Source organism: Gadus chalcogrammus, chromosome 22 (genome assembly GCF_026213295.1).
Source record: "Gadus chalcogrammus isolate NIFS_2021 chromosome 22, NIFS_Gcha_1.0, whole genome shotgun sequence".
NCBI lineage: Eukaryota > Metazoa > Chordata > Actinopteri > Gadiformes > Gadidae > Gadus > Gadus chalcogrammus.
In genome coordinates, this window is record NC_079433.1 from 2,490,744 (window position 1) to 2,506,344 (window position 15,601).

Here is a 15,601-nt window from a genome sequence, read left to right on the forward strand (position 1 = left end):
TTAAATAATTGTTTTTGTCTTTAATTAATTAATTAATCAGCCGGCAGGGCTTACGGGGCGACTTGCTCAAGGACGCCCACAGGTAGACCCTGGACATGGAGGATCGAACCCCTAACCTCTCAGCTGGGAGAAAACACCCTGACCGCTATTGCTACCCAGGTGAGTGGCCGCTAGCTTGAGGTTATCCTCTGAGTGAGCCAGTTGCTGCTCTCAGTATTAGCACATTAAAACATTAGCACAATATCCCATTAACACATTAACAGATAAGCACATCAGAACATTAGCCCATTAGCACGTTAGCATATTAGCCAAATATCACATCAGCACATTAGCATATTAGCCCCTGCACACAACCAGGACAGAGTGAAGAGGAGACGGGTGGCCAACCACCTGTAGGTACGGGGTCGGACCTTTGAGTCCTCAGGACTCAAAGGTACGACCCCGTACCTACAGGTGGCCAACCACCTGTAGGTACGGGGTCGGATGGGACGGCGTCCTCAGGACTCAAAGGTACGGGGTCGGATGGGACGGCGTCCTCAGGACTCAAGGGCTCAGGGATGAGAGAGTTAGAGATGAGAGGGAGGGAGAGAGAGCGAGCGGAGCGGAACATCAAGGGGGGATTATGGGTAATTACTGCCTGGTGGTTCACTGAGGAAAGTGATCCATAGAACTATAGGAACAGAGAGACCACAGAGCCATGCAAACATAGAACTGAACCATAGAACTCTAGGAACAGAGAGACCACAGAGCCATGCAAACATAGAACTGAACCATAGAACTCTAGGAACAGAGAGACCACAGAGCCATGCAAACATAGAACTGAACTATAGAACTATAGGAACAGAGAGACCACAGAGCCATGCAAACATAGAACTGAACTATAGAACTATAGGAACAGAGAGACCACAGAGCCATGCAAACATAGAACTGAACCATAGAACTATAGGAACAGAGAGACTATAGAGCCATGCAAACATAGAACTGAACTATAGAACTATAGGAACAGAGAGACCACAGAGCCATGCAAACATAGAACTGAACTATAGAACTATAGGAACAGAGAGACCACAGAGCCATGCAAACATAGAACTGAACTATAGAACTATAGGAACAGAGAGACCACAGAGCCATGCAAACATAGAACTGAACTATAGAACTATAGGAACAGAGACCACAGAGCCATGCAAACATAGAACTGAACTATAGAACTATAGGAACAGAGAGACCATAGAGCCATGCAAACATAGAACTGAACTATAGAACTATAGGAACAGAGAGACCACAGAGCCATGCAAACATAGAACTGAACTATAGAACTATAGGAACAGAGAGACTATAGAGCCATGCAAACATAGAACTGAACTATAGAACTATAGGAACAGAGAGACCATAGAGCCATGCAAACATAGAACTGAACTATAGAACTATAGGAACAGAGAGACTATAGAGCCATGCAAACATAGAACTGAACTATAGAACTCTAGGAACAGAGAGACTATAGAGCCATGCAAACATAGAACTGAACCATAGAACTATAGGAACAGAGAGACCACAGAGCCATGCAAACATAGAACTGAACTATAGAACTATAGGAACAGAGAGACCATAGAGCCATGCAAACATAGAACTGAACTATAGAACTATAGGAACAGAGAGACCACAGAGCCATGCACACATATAACTGAACTATAGAACTATAGGAACAGAGAGACCATAGAGCCATGCAAACATAGAACTGAACTATAGAACTATAGGAACAGAGAGACCACAGAGCCATGCAAACATAGAACTGAACTATAGAACTATAGGAACAAAGAGACTATAGAGCCATGCAAACATAGAACTGAACTATAGAACTATAGGAACAGAGAGACTATAGAGCCATGCAAACATAGAACTGAACTATAGAACTCTAGGAACAGAGAGACTATAGAGCCATGCAAACATAGAACTGAACTATAGAACTACAACATAGAACTAAACTATAGAACTGAACTATAGAACTATAGGAACAGAGAGACCATAGAGCCATGCAAACATAGAACTGAACTATAGAACTATAGGAACAGAGAGACTATAGAGCCATGCAAACATAGAACTGAACTATAGAACTCTAGGAACAGAGAGACCACAGAGCCATGCAAACATAGAACTGAACTATAGAACTACAACATAGAACTAAACTATAGAACTGAACTATAGAACTATAGGAACAGAGAGACCATAGAGCCATGCAAACATAGAACTGAACTATAGAACTCTAGGAACAGAGAGACTATAGAGCCATGCAAACATAGAACTGAACTATAGAACTCTAGGAACAGAGAGACTATAGAGCCATGCAAACATAGAACTGAACTATAGAACTACAACATAGAACTAAACTATAGAACTGAACTATAGAACTATAGGAACAGAGAGACCATAGAGCCATGCAAACATAGAACTGAACTATAGAACTATAGGAACAGAGAGACTATAGAGCCATGCAAACATAGAACTGAACTATAGAACTACAACATAGAACTAAACTATAGAACTGAACTATAGAACTATAGGAACAGAGAGACCATAGAGCCATACAAACATAGAACTGAACTATAGAACTATAGGAACAGAGAGACTATAGAGCCATGCAAACATAGAACTGAACTATAGAACTCTAGGAACAGAGAGACTATAGAGCCATGCAAACATAGAACTGAACTATAGAACTCTAGGAACAGAGAGACTATAGAGCCATGCAAACATAGAACTGAACTATAGAACTACAACATAGAACTAAACTATAGAACTGAACTATAGAACTCTAGGAACAGAGAGACCACAGAGCCATGCAAACATAGAACTGAACTATAGAACTATAGGAACAGAGACTGTAGAGCCATATGAATGATATGATACTGAACCATAGAACTAGAACATAGAATTGAACTACATAATACTGAACCATAGAACTAAAACATTGAACTGAAATATATAACTCAACCATGTAATCAACTGTAGAACTAGAAACATAGACACAATAGACCCATAGGAACTCTATAATACTGAACCATAGAACTAGAAAATAGAACTGAACTATATAACTAAACACTATAATTGACTGTAGAACTAGAAACATATAAACTATAGAACCACAGGAACTATATAATACTGAACCACAGATGTAGAACTACGGAACTAAACGTTAGAACTGAAGTATAGAACTAGAAAAATAGAAACTATATGGGCATATAGGAACTACTGTATATAATACGCAACCATAGAACTAGAACATTGCACTTAACTATATAATACTGAAGGATATAAATAGAACAAAGAACTGAATTATATAATCACTGCAAACTAGAAACATAGTCACTATACAGCCATAGGAACTAGGCCTATATAAAACTGAACCACAGAACTAGAATATATAACAACTATAGGATCAACTGTAGAACTAGAAACATAGAAACTATTGAACCGAATGAGCTACTTAATTCTGAACAATGTAACTAAACAATATAACTTAACTACTGAACTAAACTCTAGAACTAACCTGAACTGAACATTGACCTGACCCATGGAACTTAATAACTAAACTATCGAAAGATGTAATACTTTTTATTTACTTTGCCTACTCATAACTCATCTCCTGATTCATGTGCAGATCGACTTCATGGTCGCTCTGACGGAGGTCCAGACTCGTTCTCGGTTCGCACCGGGCTGCAGCCGGGACCACGTTGGGGACAGCCAATCAGAGCGGGAGAGCTGGTTCAGTTTGCTCGAACAGGGCGTGGCGACAAGTGCGGACGGTGCGGTGATTGGCTATCGAAGCCCTTCTCCTTCGATGTGCGACACTGGCTGGCTGTCCACCGGTCCCGGTCGGGGTCTACCTACACTCGGGGGGACGGGGGGGACGAGCGACGGGGGGGTCCCGGTTGGTGGTATACCTGCAGGTATAAGCCCCTCCGGACAGACGCTCGTGCTTTAAAAAGCCTTGATTGTCGGGCGAGTGCCACGGATACAGGGACGAGGTGGAAACCAATGTAGAGGTAGAGGCAAAGGTGGAAATGAACCCACGTTGATGTGGAGAGAGAGAGAGAGAGAGAGAGAGAGAGAGAGAGAGAGAGAGAGAGAGAGAGAGAGAGAGAGAGAGAGAGAGAGAGAGAGAGAGAGAGAGAGAGAGAGAGAGAGAGAGAGAGAGAGAGAGAGAGAGAGAGAGAGAGAGAGAGAGACTTGTGGACTGCTAAAATAATATTTAAAATACAAGAATTAGTGAATAAGAGGCACCCTTTGTAGTGTGAACTTAAGAATTTGCATATCAGTGAGACTCGCGATTGGCCGTCTCAGCTTTGCTCTCTATGTATAGCCTATACGTGCGCCCTGCGCGTAATTACGCACGGTCGCTCCCTCCCTCCGTCCCCTGTGCCATTCACTCTCTCCCACACCCTCCCCCTCTCTCTCTCTCTGTCACACACACTCCCTCTCTCTCTGCACGCGCACCCGGGTCATCTCACTTCTGGTGGGAGAAAGTAAAGCAGGGGAGAGAGAAAGAGAGGGAGCGGTCTGGTGCCTCTGCTCTTCACGTACAGTCTGACCCGATGGGGCTTCAAGGTTAAAAAGAGACCCTATATTTATCAGCCCCGACCCTCTGCTATAGGCGTCCCGTTCCGTGCATAAGAGCGACCACAGCAGATTCCCTGGGAACGTGTCCACGCTCGAGACGTCTCCAGAGGCGCGCTTTGCCCAGTCGGTTCTTTTGTTGGTTCTTTCGGACCCGCGTTTCTCTCTGTGAGGATACCCTCCTCCTCCTCCGTGCCTCCTCGTCTCCCCCGCCGTCGGCCGCTCATCTCCCGCGGCGCTATGGATATTCCTGCCGCCTGCCCCCTCCGGACGAAGCGGAGGTCGTGGCGCGCGGAGCTGCCCAGCCTCGCGCTTCTCACCGTGGCGCTCGCGCTGTTCCAGGCGCCCGTGGCCCGGGCAGGTAAGACTCGGCTCGAGGACGCTGCTGCTGCTGATGATGATGATGGGGATGAGGGTGATGATGGTGATGAGGACGGTGATACTGATGATGGGGATGGTGATGATGGAGTTATTAGTTATAAACTTGTTCTCTTTTATTTAATCTTTACAGTTTCAACATATGACTCCTATTGGTGGGACTTTGCTTTGCTTTTTGTTAGACCTTTGAGGCTGATTGTGTTGAAAATGTGTTCGTGTTGTGTAACTTTAACACAACGTTAGTAAGGTTATGATGTAGTTTAGTTTTTTAATCCCTTCATGTCGGCGTATCGTTTTGGGACAGGTGTGGTCTCGCGCGAGACCCCCGACTCACACAGGTCAGGAATGTCAGGACTCTTCTTAATTTCAGGACTTTTCCTCTTTCAAAAGCAATCTACCTCATCTTATACCTCTAAAGTTTCTCATCAAGCCCGATTGTGTCGGAGACGCGCGAGGTGGACCGTGTCGTGATTCGGCACCGTTCGGCGTTGCGCACGGGCTCTCATTGGGTGGTGTAGGGTAGGACGGTGCTGGGACCTCCAACCTGATGGAGCTGTTTGTTTACTCACGATGAACATCAACAACAGTTCATCAACAACCTTTATTGCAGATGGGGTTTAATGATCCGTAATGGATGAATATCGATGTTCTCGTGATATTCTGCCAGGCACCGTGTGCGTGTGACGGTGTTTACCAGAGTAGCCTGCGACCCCCGCCCAGGACAAGAAACGCTCACTCTCGGTCCCCCAGGTGGAGGGACTCGTTTGGGGAACAGAACGACGGGTTTTTATGTTGAGTGAACCATCATTTAGGAGGTTTATTCTTGCGGGATCTTGGAGCTATCACAGTCTGGTGGGACTGATGAGGAACGAAACTGATGATACAGCTTACGTTTAGATACAATCACACATTCACCTTGTTCTAATGACGACAGCAGTGAGCCAACAGGTCCACTAACATCTTCCACTGATTTAACGCATGAAGGTCTGCAGGGTTTGCTGAAGCAGTTCTGCCCATCTCTGAAGCTATCAGGTTGTGCTCTATGGAGGAATTAGCTCCGGTGCAGTTCCCCGTGCGGCCGCTAGGCGGCTCGTCTGCCCAACAGAGGCGCCATTCATCAGATGGTGCGGTGAAACCCTGCCTCATTCCCCAATCCTCACTACCAGTCACAGACATAGACCTGTTCTTTTGGACTATTTAGCCCCAAATACGCACTTTATTTTGAGGTGTTCAATAAAAAGGGTACTTATAGGTGCATTGATTAAGCTGCAGTGTGTGCAGTTTAGAAAGGTTTGACAGTCTTGTAATTCTTGTCGGCCTATTTAATGACTTTGAAATGAACCTTATACTTATATACCTGAATAGTCCCGTCATATCTAGGGCAGGTCGAACACTTTGGTAACATTTGTAAAATGGTTCTTGATCCGGATGCGATAAGTTGTATAAGGCCGTCACATGAATTCGAACCGAATGACAATGCTGAAGCTTTCCAACCTTTGGTGAACAGTTCCTCCCAGCCTGTGGCCCCGGGCCCCTCTATGCCTCCCCCTGGCCTGTGGCCCCTGGCCCCTGTGGCCCATGGGCCCTCTACCTGTGGTCCCTGGCCCCTGTGGCCCCTGGGTCCAATACCTGTGGCCCCGGGCCCCTCTATGCCTCTCCCCGGGCTGTGGCCCCAGGCCCCTCTACCTGTGGCCCCAGGCCCCTCTACCTGTGGCCCCAGGCCCCTCTACCTGTGGCCCCAGGCCCTCTACCTGTGGCCCCAGGCCCCTCTACCTGTGGCCCCAGGCCCCTCTACCTGTGGCCCCAGGCCCTCTACCTGTGGCCCCAGGCCCTCTACCTGTGGCCCAAGGCCCCTCTACCTGTGGCCCCAGGCCCCTCTACCTGTGGCTCTAGGCCCTTTGGCCTCTCCTCTACCTGTGGCCCCAGGCCCCTCTACCTGTGGCTCTGGGCCCTCTACCTGTGGCTCTAGGCCCTTTGGCCTCTCCTCTACCTGTGGCTCTGGGACCTCTACCTGTGGCCCCAGGCCCCTCTACCTGTGGCTCTGGGCCCTCTACCTGTGGCTCTAGGCCCTTTGGCCTCTCCTCGGCCTATGGCCCCGGGCCCCTCGGCCTCTCCTCAGTAGGAGGTGGCTCCTGGGGTTCCCGTGTGTTCTGGAGGACCGATCCTAATGAATAGCGCACTATGCGGCGGCGGCGGCGTGTGGGTGAATGCGGCCAGTGTCTCTGCGCTCCATGTGTGTACAGTACTGTGTGTGCATATGCGTCTGCAAGCTATGGATCTATTTTTTTCCGCCAGTTCTGGCTGGGTGTGGGAACGCGTGTGTGTGTGTGTGTGTGTGTGTGTGTGTGTGTGTGTGTGTGTGTGTGTGTGTGAATGTGGCTCTGTGTGTGTGAGACGTCTCGGGGTCCCGGCCGATGAAGTGTGTCGGCCCAACTCTTGCTTTGATTCCAGAAGTCACGTTTCAGCCCTGTTCACGACAACGCGTCGAGCGCCATATACACACGCGGTTGTTTCAAATTCCGCTGCAATTCCTCCTCACACTTGGCTGGCCCCTCGTTGTGTGTGTATGTATGTGTGTGTGTGTGTGCGCGCGTGTGTGTGTGTGCGCGCGTGTGTGTGTGCGTGTGGGTGTGTGTGTGTGAGAGAGGGGGCATTCACCGTTCATTTCTGAGGCATTTTTACGCAGACTGTGTGTGTTTTTTTACGCGTTTCCCAGCGGGGGGGGGGAGGGCTGTGGACGGGGCGGGCCTGCAGGCTATCGGGGACGGCGGTCGTGTGCCCGTCGTGGGCCGTCCCGCTGAGGGAGACCCAGATGAACCTCTCCGGCCGTCTTCCAGCCTCGAAGCCGTGAAAGGCCCGTTTGATTCAAAGGAGGAGAGAGACTCGAAAGAGCAATATTTTACTGACATGGATGCTCCGCAGCCTCCTTTCAAAGCGCCCTTCTCCTCAAAGAGCCGTCTGTCTGCCTGGTTAAACATAACATAACCCCCCCCCCCCCCCCCCCCCCCGCCTCTCTGTGAATGGAGCCACTGTGCGCAGACTGCCGCTCGGACAGCGTGGCTTCAGATCGCGCGCCCCTGCATACCTGCGACCGTACGTCAGTGCGCGCTGCGAGGCACACACACACACACGCACACACGCACACGCACACACGCACACACACCTGAGTTGGGTGTCGCGCGTGCCGGGTCACCGTGCACCGTTGTCGTCTTTTGAGTTGTTAACCTTATCTTAGCCTTGATGGGTCTTAGCTGACTTTAGCCTCAGCCTCAGAGTCCTGTTACCCGGATGAGCCCCTCTAGTGCGGGCCCCCCTCGGGCCCCCCATCACTAAGGAGCCTGTAGTGGTGAAGGGCTGATTACGGTCCCAAGCTCACGCAACCTCAAGGACCACGCGGACGCTTCGACGCAGTCGTGGACCTGTTTTGGTTCTGCGTCCAGGTTTCGGCGAGCGGACCAATCGCAGCCCTCGCTGCTGTGTCACCTCGATGGAAGGTTAGCATTTTTTTAAGGAGGGTCCGCAAGGACGTAGCGGGTCCGTAACCCCCGGTGCATCGCTTGAATGTGGGACCATAAGGAAGCCTTCAGGGCCCCAGGGCCCCAGACAGGGTCCCCCACAGCCCGGGATGGGTCTGCTCACCTGGCCCGTCAGGGGGAAGGGTCTGCCTGAGCCAGGAGCCCACCAGAAGGTGGCAGTGTGTTTGTGGGTCTCTGTGTGTGCGTGTGTGTGTGTGTGTGTGCGTGCGTGCGTGCGTGTGTGTGTGTGTGTGCGTGCGTGCGTGCGTGTGTGTGTGTGTGCACCCCCACCTCGGGGGTGGGGCCCCTGGCTCAGGGAGACCTCTTTCCCCCGGAGGCCAGGGGCCCGGCCACCCTCCCCCCCACCTGCGTGCTGCTGAGTGTCTCCCTATAGCTGGCATAGGGGGCCCCCGGGGGCCCCGTGGCCCCAGCGCGTTACGTTCCCTCCAGACGTTCTGGGCCCCTGAGCGTCTGAGCGCTCCCTCAAATTACAGCCCGCCGCGGCCCCCGCGGAGCCCTGCAGCTATAAAGGGCCCGTCGGCACGGCGACCGCAGCCGAGCCAGGCACCAGCGCCACGGAGGTCACTGCTGGGGGGGCGGGGGCGGCCCTGTGTGTGTGTGTGTGTGTGTGTGTGTGTGTGTGTGTGTGTGTGTGTGTGTGTGTGTGTGTGTGTGTGTGTGTGTGTGTGTGTGTGTGTGTGTGTGTGTGTGGAGAGAGAGAGATGGTTACTCCCTCTGGTCAGGGCGAGCGACGTGCCAGCGTGGGTAATGACAGGCTGGCGCACGGCGCTGCTATTCCCGCTCCCTGGTACTTAGCTGCTCCGGAGGAGTGAGGCGCTCCCGACGTCTCACTCCTCGCTCCTCCTGGAGGAGTGAGGTGCTCCTGACGTCTCACTCCTCGCTCCTCCTGGAGGAGTGAGGCGCTCCCGACGTCTCACTCCTCGCTCCTCCTGGAGGAGTGAGGCTCTCCCAACGTCTCACTCCTCGCTCCTCCTGGAGGAGTGAGGCTCTCCCAACGTCTCACTCCTCGCTCCTCCAGGAGGAGTGAGGCTCTCCCAACGTCTCACTCCTCGCTCCTCCAGGAGGAGTGAGGCTCTCCCAACGTCTCACTCCTCGCTCCTCCAGGAGGAGTGAGGCTCTCCCAGACGTTTCACACCTCGCCTCTCCTTCTGGAGCCTAGATACACAACTGTAGGATACACACCTGTTAGATACCCACCTAGGCTTAGATACACACCTGTGAATACTAACCTGTAAGATACACACCTGTTAGATACACACCTGTTAGATACACACCTGTGAATACACACATGTTAGATACACACCTGTTACATACACACCTGTTAGATACACACCTGTTAGATACACACCTGTGAATACACACCTGTAAGATACACACCTGTTAGATACACACCTGTAAGATACACACCTGTTAGATACACACCTAGGCCTAGATACACACCTGTGAATACACACCTGTAAGATACACATCTGTAAATACACACCTGTTAGATACACACCTAGGCCTAGAAACACACCTGTCAATACACACCTGTAAGATACACACCTGTTAGATACACACCTAGGCCTAGATACACACCTGGGCTTGTGGTGTCTAGGTGTGGTTTCAGGTCCTGTTCAGGTGTAGTTTAGTGTCTAGGTGTGGTTTCAGGTCCGTTTCAGGTGTAGTTTAGTGTCTAGGTGTGGTTTCAGGTCCTGTTCAGGTGTAGTTTAGTGTCTAGGTGTGGTTTCAGGTCCTGTTCAGGTGTAGTTTAGTGTCTAGGTGTGGTTTCAGGTCCGTTTCAGGTGTAGTTTAGTGTCTAGGTGTGGTTTCAGGTCCTGTTCAGGTGTAGTTTAGTGTCTAGGTGTGGTTTCAGGTCCTGTTCAGGTGTAGTTTAGTGTCTAGGTATGGTTCCAGGTCCTGTTCAGGTATAGTTTAGTGTTGAAGGATAGCTTCATGTCCGTTAGAACATCAGATATCAGTGTTATAACTGTTAAAGGTAAACCCAATGCTGGAGGTTTCCAAGCATCCAAATTGCCGGTTCAGAAGCAACTTAGCGTTTTACAGCTCGGAAACACATAATCAGCGCGGTATGGCGGCGATAGATCTTTAGAGATCAATAGAAACCAACATCAGGAGAATGTCTGCGAGAGTTTTCCCCAAAGACCAACCCTGGAATCAGCCAACCACGCCAACAAGGCGCTACTTATCCCATAGGCAGGATCATTCGGTCATTAGCAGCAGCACAAGGGGGGTGGATTACACCTCAAGCGGTCTGCGTGCCTTCCAGAGACGCCAGGTGTGTCTGAACAGCGGTGGGAGGTTCACCACTTAGCCTGGACCACTTCCAAAACCCCCCCGTCTCCATTTCAATCGGGGGAGGGATTTTCACATTAAAAGCGCCTCTGAAGTAAGGGCGGTTTGAGCGGTCGTTAGAGGAAGGAGGCGTGGAGCAGACGTGCTGCTGCTGCTGAGCAGCCTGGGCTCTGCTCCCAGAGGGGTCCCACGTCTCCGGGGGTCATGCGACCACGCGTTGAGGAGGCGTCTCCACGGCGGGGGGGGGGGGGGGGCTGGTGTTAAGGGCGGACCTAAGGGAAGACATGCCTCATGTCACGTCTGTCTCCTGCCGTCAGGGCGGGGCCCTGGGACCAGAGCGCACCACATCAGCGGCTCTGAGACCGCCCTGTCTGCTAGGCTCTGGGGCCCTGCCAGACCAGACTAGACTAGACCAGACCAGGCTAGACTAGACTAGACCAGACTAGACCACACCAGACCAGACCAGACTAGACCAGGCCAGACCAGACTAGACTAGACTAGACCAGACCAGGCTAGACTAGACTAGACCAGACCAGACCAGACTAGACCACACCAGACTAGACCAGGCCAGACCAGACCAGACCAGACCAGACTAGACTAGACCAGGCCAGACTAGACTAGACCAGACCAGACTAGACCAGTCTAGACTAGTCCAGTCTAGACCAGACTAGACTAGATCAGACAAGGCCCTCCTAGATACGTAACATACGTTTGCATGTTTTACGTCCTGGCACTTAATGTGAGCGCATATTGTGTGTATGTACGTCCTGGCACTTAAAAACAGTACTCAGCATTGTGTAGCGTCTTCTCCTAGCTGTCTCTGTTGTGTACGGGAAATGGGTTAACCTAGTGATGGTTGGTGCTTGGCACTTGGTTCTATGAACATCCTTACTGTACCGACAGAGATATATTGTTGTTTCCCTTATTCTGACAAATGTACTTATTGCAAGACGCTTTGGATTAAATTGTCTGCTAAATGCCCTAAATGTAAAGTTAAATGTAAACGTATTGACGGGCATTGGTTTCAACATTTGACGCGGGTGTGTTTAACCATCTGTGTCTGCTACTCTGTGGCCTCTGTGTACGTAGTCGAGCGGCGGTGACATCTTCCTAAAGCCTGACCGTTATCTCTCTGGCCGTTCCTGAGTCCTCACGCAGAGCACACTGGGGAGAGGGGGAGAGAGGGGGAGAGAGGGAGAGAGAGGGAGAGAGGGGGAGAGGGGAAGAGGGGAAGAGAGGGAGAGAGAGGGGAAGAGGGGAAGGGGTAAGGCCAGAGAGAGAGAGAGAGCAACAGGTAGAAAGGGAGAGGGAGAGAGACTGAGATGGATGGAGAGAGGAAGGGAGGGAGGAGGAAATAGGGGAAGAAGGAGAGAGATAGAAAGAGTGAGAGGGAGAGAGGGGGAGGTGGAACCCCCGGTAACCATGGTAACCCCCAGCAACAGCCACTGCATTCTCCTCTCTTCTCCACTCCCAGAACTTGGGTTCGAAGCGTGCAAATATTTGCACGCTTCTGGGGGGGGGGGGAGGGGGGGGGGGGCGAGGCTGACCGTGTGCTGGAGGCCTCCACACACCGCGCACCCTCACTATGAAATTATAGCTGCGGACCGGGGGTTATTCTGGGATGGCCAGATGCTGTGGCTGGATGGCTATAAGGAGGGAGGGAGGGAGGGAGGGGGTGAGTGAGGGAGGGAGGGAGGGAGGGAGGGGGTGAGTGAGGGAGGGAGGGAGGGAGGGAGGGAGGGAGTGAGGGAGGGGGTGAGGGAGGGAGGGAGGGAGGGAGGGAGGGAGGGAGTCAGGGTGGGGATGAGGGAGGGAGGGGGAGTGAGGGTGCGAGGGAGGGAAGGAAGGAGGGAGGGAGGGGGAGGGGGAGTGAAGGTGCGAGGGAGGGAGGTAGGGGGGGGTGAGGTGGGTGAGATGGAGAGAGAAGTACAGGGAGAGATAGGGTGAGACAGAGAGCCGGTGGGAGAGCAAGAGAGGGTGAGAGGGGGACTGGGGGGAGAGGGGGAGAGTGGGACTGGGGGGAGAGGGGGAGAGTGGGACTGGGGGGAGAGTGGGACTGGGGGGAGAGGGGGAGAGAAGGGGTGAGTGAGATCAATTCAGGGGTTGTGTCAGAACCGTTCAGACTTCATAACGCGTGGTTTGGGGGACGCTGTTTGCGTTCTGATCTGTGGCTCTTCACATCTGGCCTCTCACCGTCCTCCCTCCCTCCCTGCTCTCCCTCCTCTTCCTCCCTCTCTGCTCTCCCTCCTCTTCCTCCTCGTCCTCCCTCCCTCCTCTTCCTCCCTCCCTCCTCTTCCTCCTCGCTCCATCCTGTCGGGGTCGGAGTGCTCAGTTGAAGTCTGTCGTCTGGAGTAACGATGTCCCTGTTGTGGGGGGGTCAGAGGTCAGGGGCCCAGGGGTCAACTGGAGTGTGTGTCCGGTATTTGGCACCGAGCTACGAGAAGAGAGAGAGACACAAACACACACACACACACACACACACACACACACACACACACACACACACACACACACACACACACACACACACACACACACACACACACACACACACACACACATACACACAAGTGTATGTGCCTGTGTGTGTGTGTGTGTGTGTGTGTGTGTGTGTGTGTGTGTGTGTGTGTGTGTGTGTGTGTGTGTGTGTTTGTGTGTTCATATTTGTAAGAGTGTGTGTGTGTGTGTGTGTGTGTGTGTGTATGTGTGTTCATATTTGTACGAGTGTGTATGTGGGCATGTGCGTGAAAGTGTTCTTATGGTTGTGCATGGGTCTGCGTCCACTTTGTGTGTGTGTGTGTGTGTGTGTGTGTGTGTGTGTGTGTGTGTGTGTGTGTGTGTGTGTGTGTGTGTGTGTGTGTGTGTGTGTGTGTGTGTGTGTGTGTGTGTGTTGAGCGCTCAGTGCTGCAAGTGTATAGTTGTGCTATGAAACCCTGCTGTGTGTGTGTGTGTGTGTGTGTGTGTGTGTGTGTGTGTGTGTGTGTGTGTGTGTGTGTGTGTGTGTGTGTGTGTGTGTGTGTGTGTGTGTGTGTGTGTGTGTGTTGAGCGCTCAGCGCTGCAAGTGTATAGTTGTGTTATGAAACCCTGCTGGAATGTGTGTGTATTGTCTGACATTGCCACTAAAATAACTTGTGTTGTGTGAGGGGCGCCCTCACCCTAAGTGACCATCACACTTAAATCGGTCAACTCGCCCGGGAACGTCAGCTGGATGGAGCCGGTTCTGTCAGTTCTGAATGGCTCCCTCTAGCGGTTGAAGAGGCGAACTACAAACGCCGTCACTGAACCGAGTAACGTCAAGATAATAATAATAATAATACATTTAATTTAGAGGCGCCTTTCAAGACACCCAAGGTCCCCAAGATCACTCGGGTCGCTCTGTCGTAAACATTCTGTCTTCATACTTTTTTTGTAGTTTTGTAGATAAGATTGTGGAACCATTTAAAAAAAAAAAAAAAAAATTTGCCGACTTAAATAGTACAGTATAAGTCTTTCCCAAACTGATTTCAACCTGTGAATAAGAAGAGATGTGCAAGCTTAGATAAAGACTTTTTTTAGATAAACACATTGCATGGTTTACTCCGACATAAAGGTTATGTAATCACTTTGCTTCATCTATTTATCTCACGGTTTACTGTCCGTATCCACCAGGCAGCGATCTTGGGTCCAAACCCTCCCTGGGCGGCGGTTGGATCCAAAATGGCGGCTCACTAAAAGCGCGTTACACACACAAATAAATCTAAAACCATCCAGCGATGCGGCCAGCTGAGGGCCCCACCCTGGGGGGGGCGGGGGGGTGGAGGTGTGAGGGGGCCTCTGTATGTTTACATCCAGGGGCCACACCCGTCTGTCAACACTTAGAGGAGAGAGAGAGAGAGAGAGAGAGAGAGAGAGAGAGAGAGAGAGAGAGAGAGAGAGAGAGAGGGAGAGAGGGAGGGAGGGAGGGAGGGAGGGAGGGAGGGAGAGAGAGAGAGAGAGAGAGAGAGAGAGAGAGAGAGAGAGAGAGAGAGAGAGAGAGAGAGAGAGAGAGAGAGAGAGAGAGAGAGAGAGAGAGAGAGAGAGAGAGAGAGAGAGAGAGAGAGAGAGAGAGAGAGAGAGAGAGAGAGAGGCACTAGTGAGAGGAAGCAAGAGAAATTATTTTCATACTTCCTACCTTTCAAATGTGCCACGACTTTCCTCAGGGAATTTAGCATTTTTGTGTGTGTGTGTGTGTGTGTGTGTGTGTGTGTGTGTGTGTGTGTGTGTGTGTGTGTGTGTGTGTGTGTGTGTGTGTGTGTGTGTGTGTGTGTGTGTGTGTGCGGTGCAAGTATGTGTGTGTGTGTGTGTTTGTGTAGGTGTGTGTGTGTGTGTGTGTGTGTGTGTGTGTGTGTGTCTTGTGGGTCCCTTAGCAGGAAGAACTGGGCTGTTCTAGGGGGAGGGAGGGGGGAGGAAGAGAGGATGGAGGAGGGAGGGAGGGAGGAGGGAGGGAGGGGGGTACAGCGGGAACAGAGGCCATATTGTACTGAGGGGACCCCCCCTGCAACCTGATCTACCAGCGGGAGGACCTGCACCTACTGGCCCTCTCTCCATCAGCCTCCACCTCTCTCTACCACTCTCTCTCTACCACTCTCTCTCCATCACCCTCTACCTCTCTCTACCACTCTCTCTCTACCACTCCCTCTCTCCATCACCCTGCACCTCTCTCTATCGCTCTCTCTCTCCATCACCTTCTATGCCGCTCTTCCACTCTCTCTCTCTCCATCAGCCTCTACCTCTCTCGACCACTCTCTCTCTACCACTCCCTC

General features: G+C 51.4%; 1 protein-coding gene across 3 annotated transcripts in view; it reads left to right on the forward strand.

Annotated features, from left to right (window-relative positions):
* Positions 1-4,483: 4,483 nt before the first annotated feature.
* LOC130375580 (collagen alpha-1(V) chain-like) overlaps positions 4,484-15,601 on the forward strand; it is a 55,570-nt gene continuing 44,452 nt past the window's right edge. For all 3 annotated transcript variants that reach the window (XM_056582587.1, XM_056582589.1, XM_056582590.1), the window contains exon 1: positions 4,484-4,972. In XM_056582587.1, the coding sequence (XP_056438562.1) occupies positions 4,852-4,972 (121 nt within the window). In that variant the 5' untranslated portion in view covers positions 4,484-4,851. The remainder of the gene's footprint in view (positions 4,973-15,601) is intronic.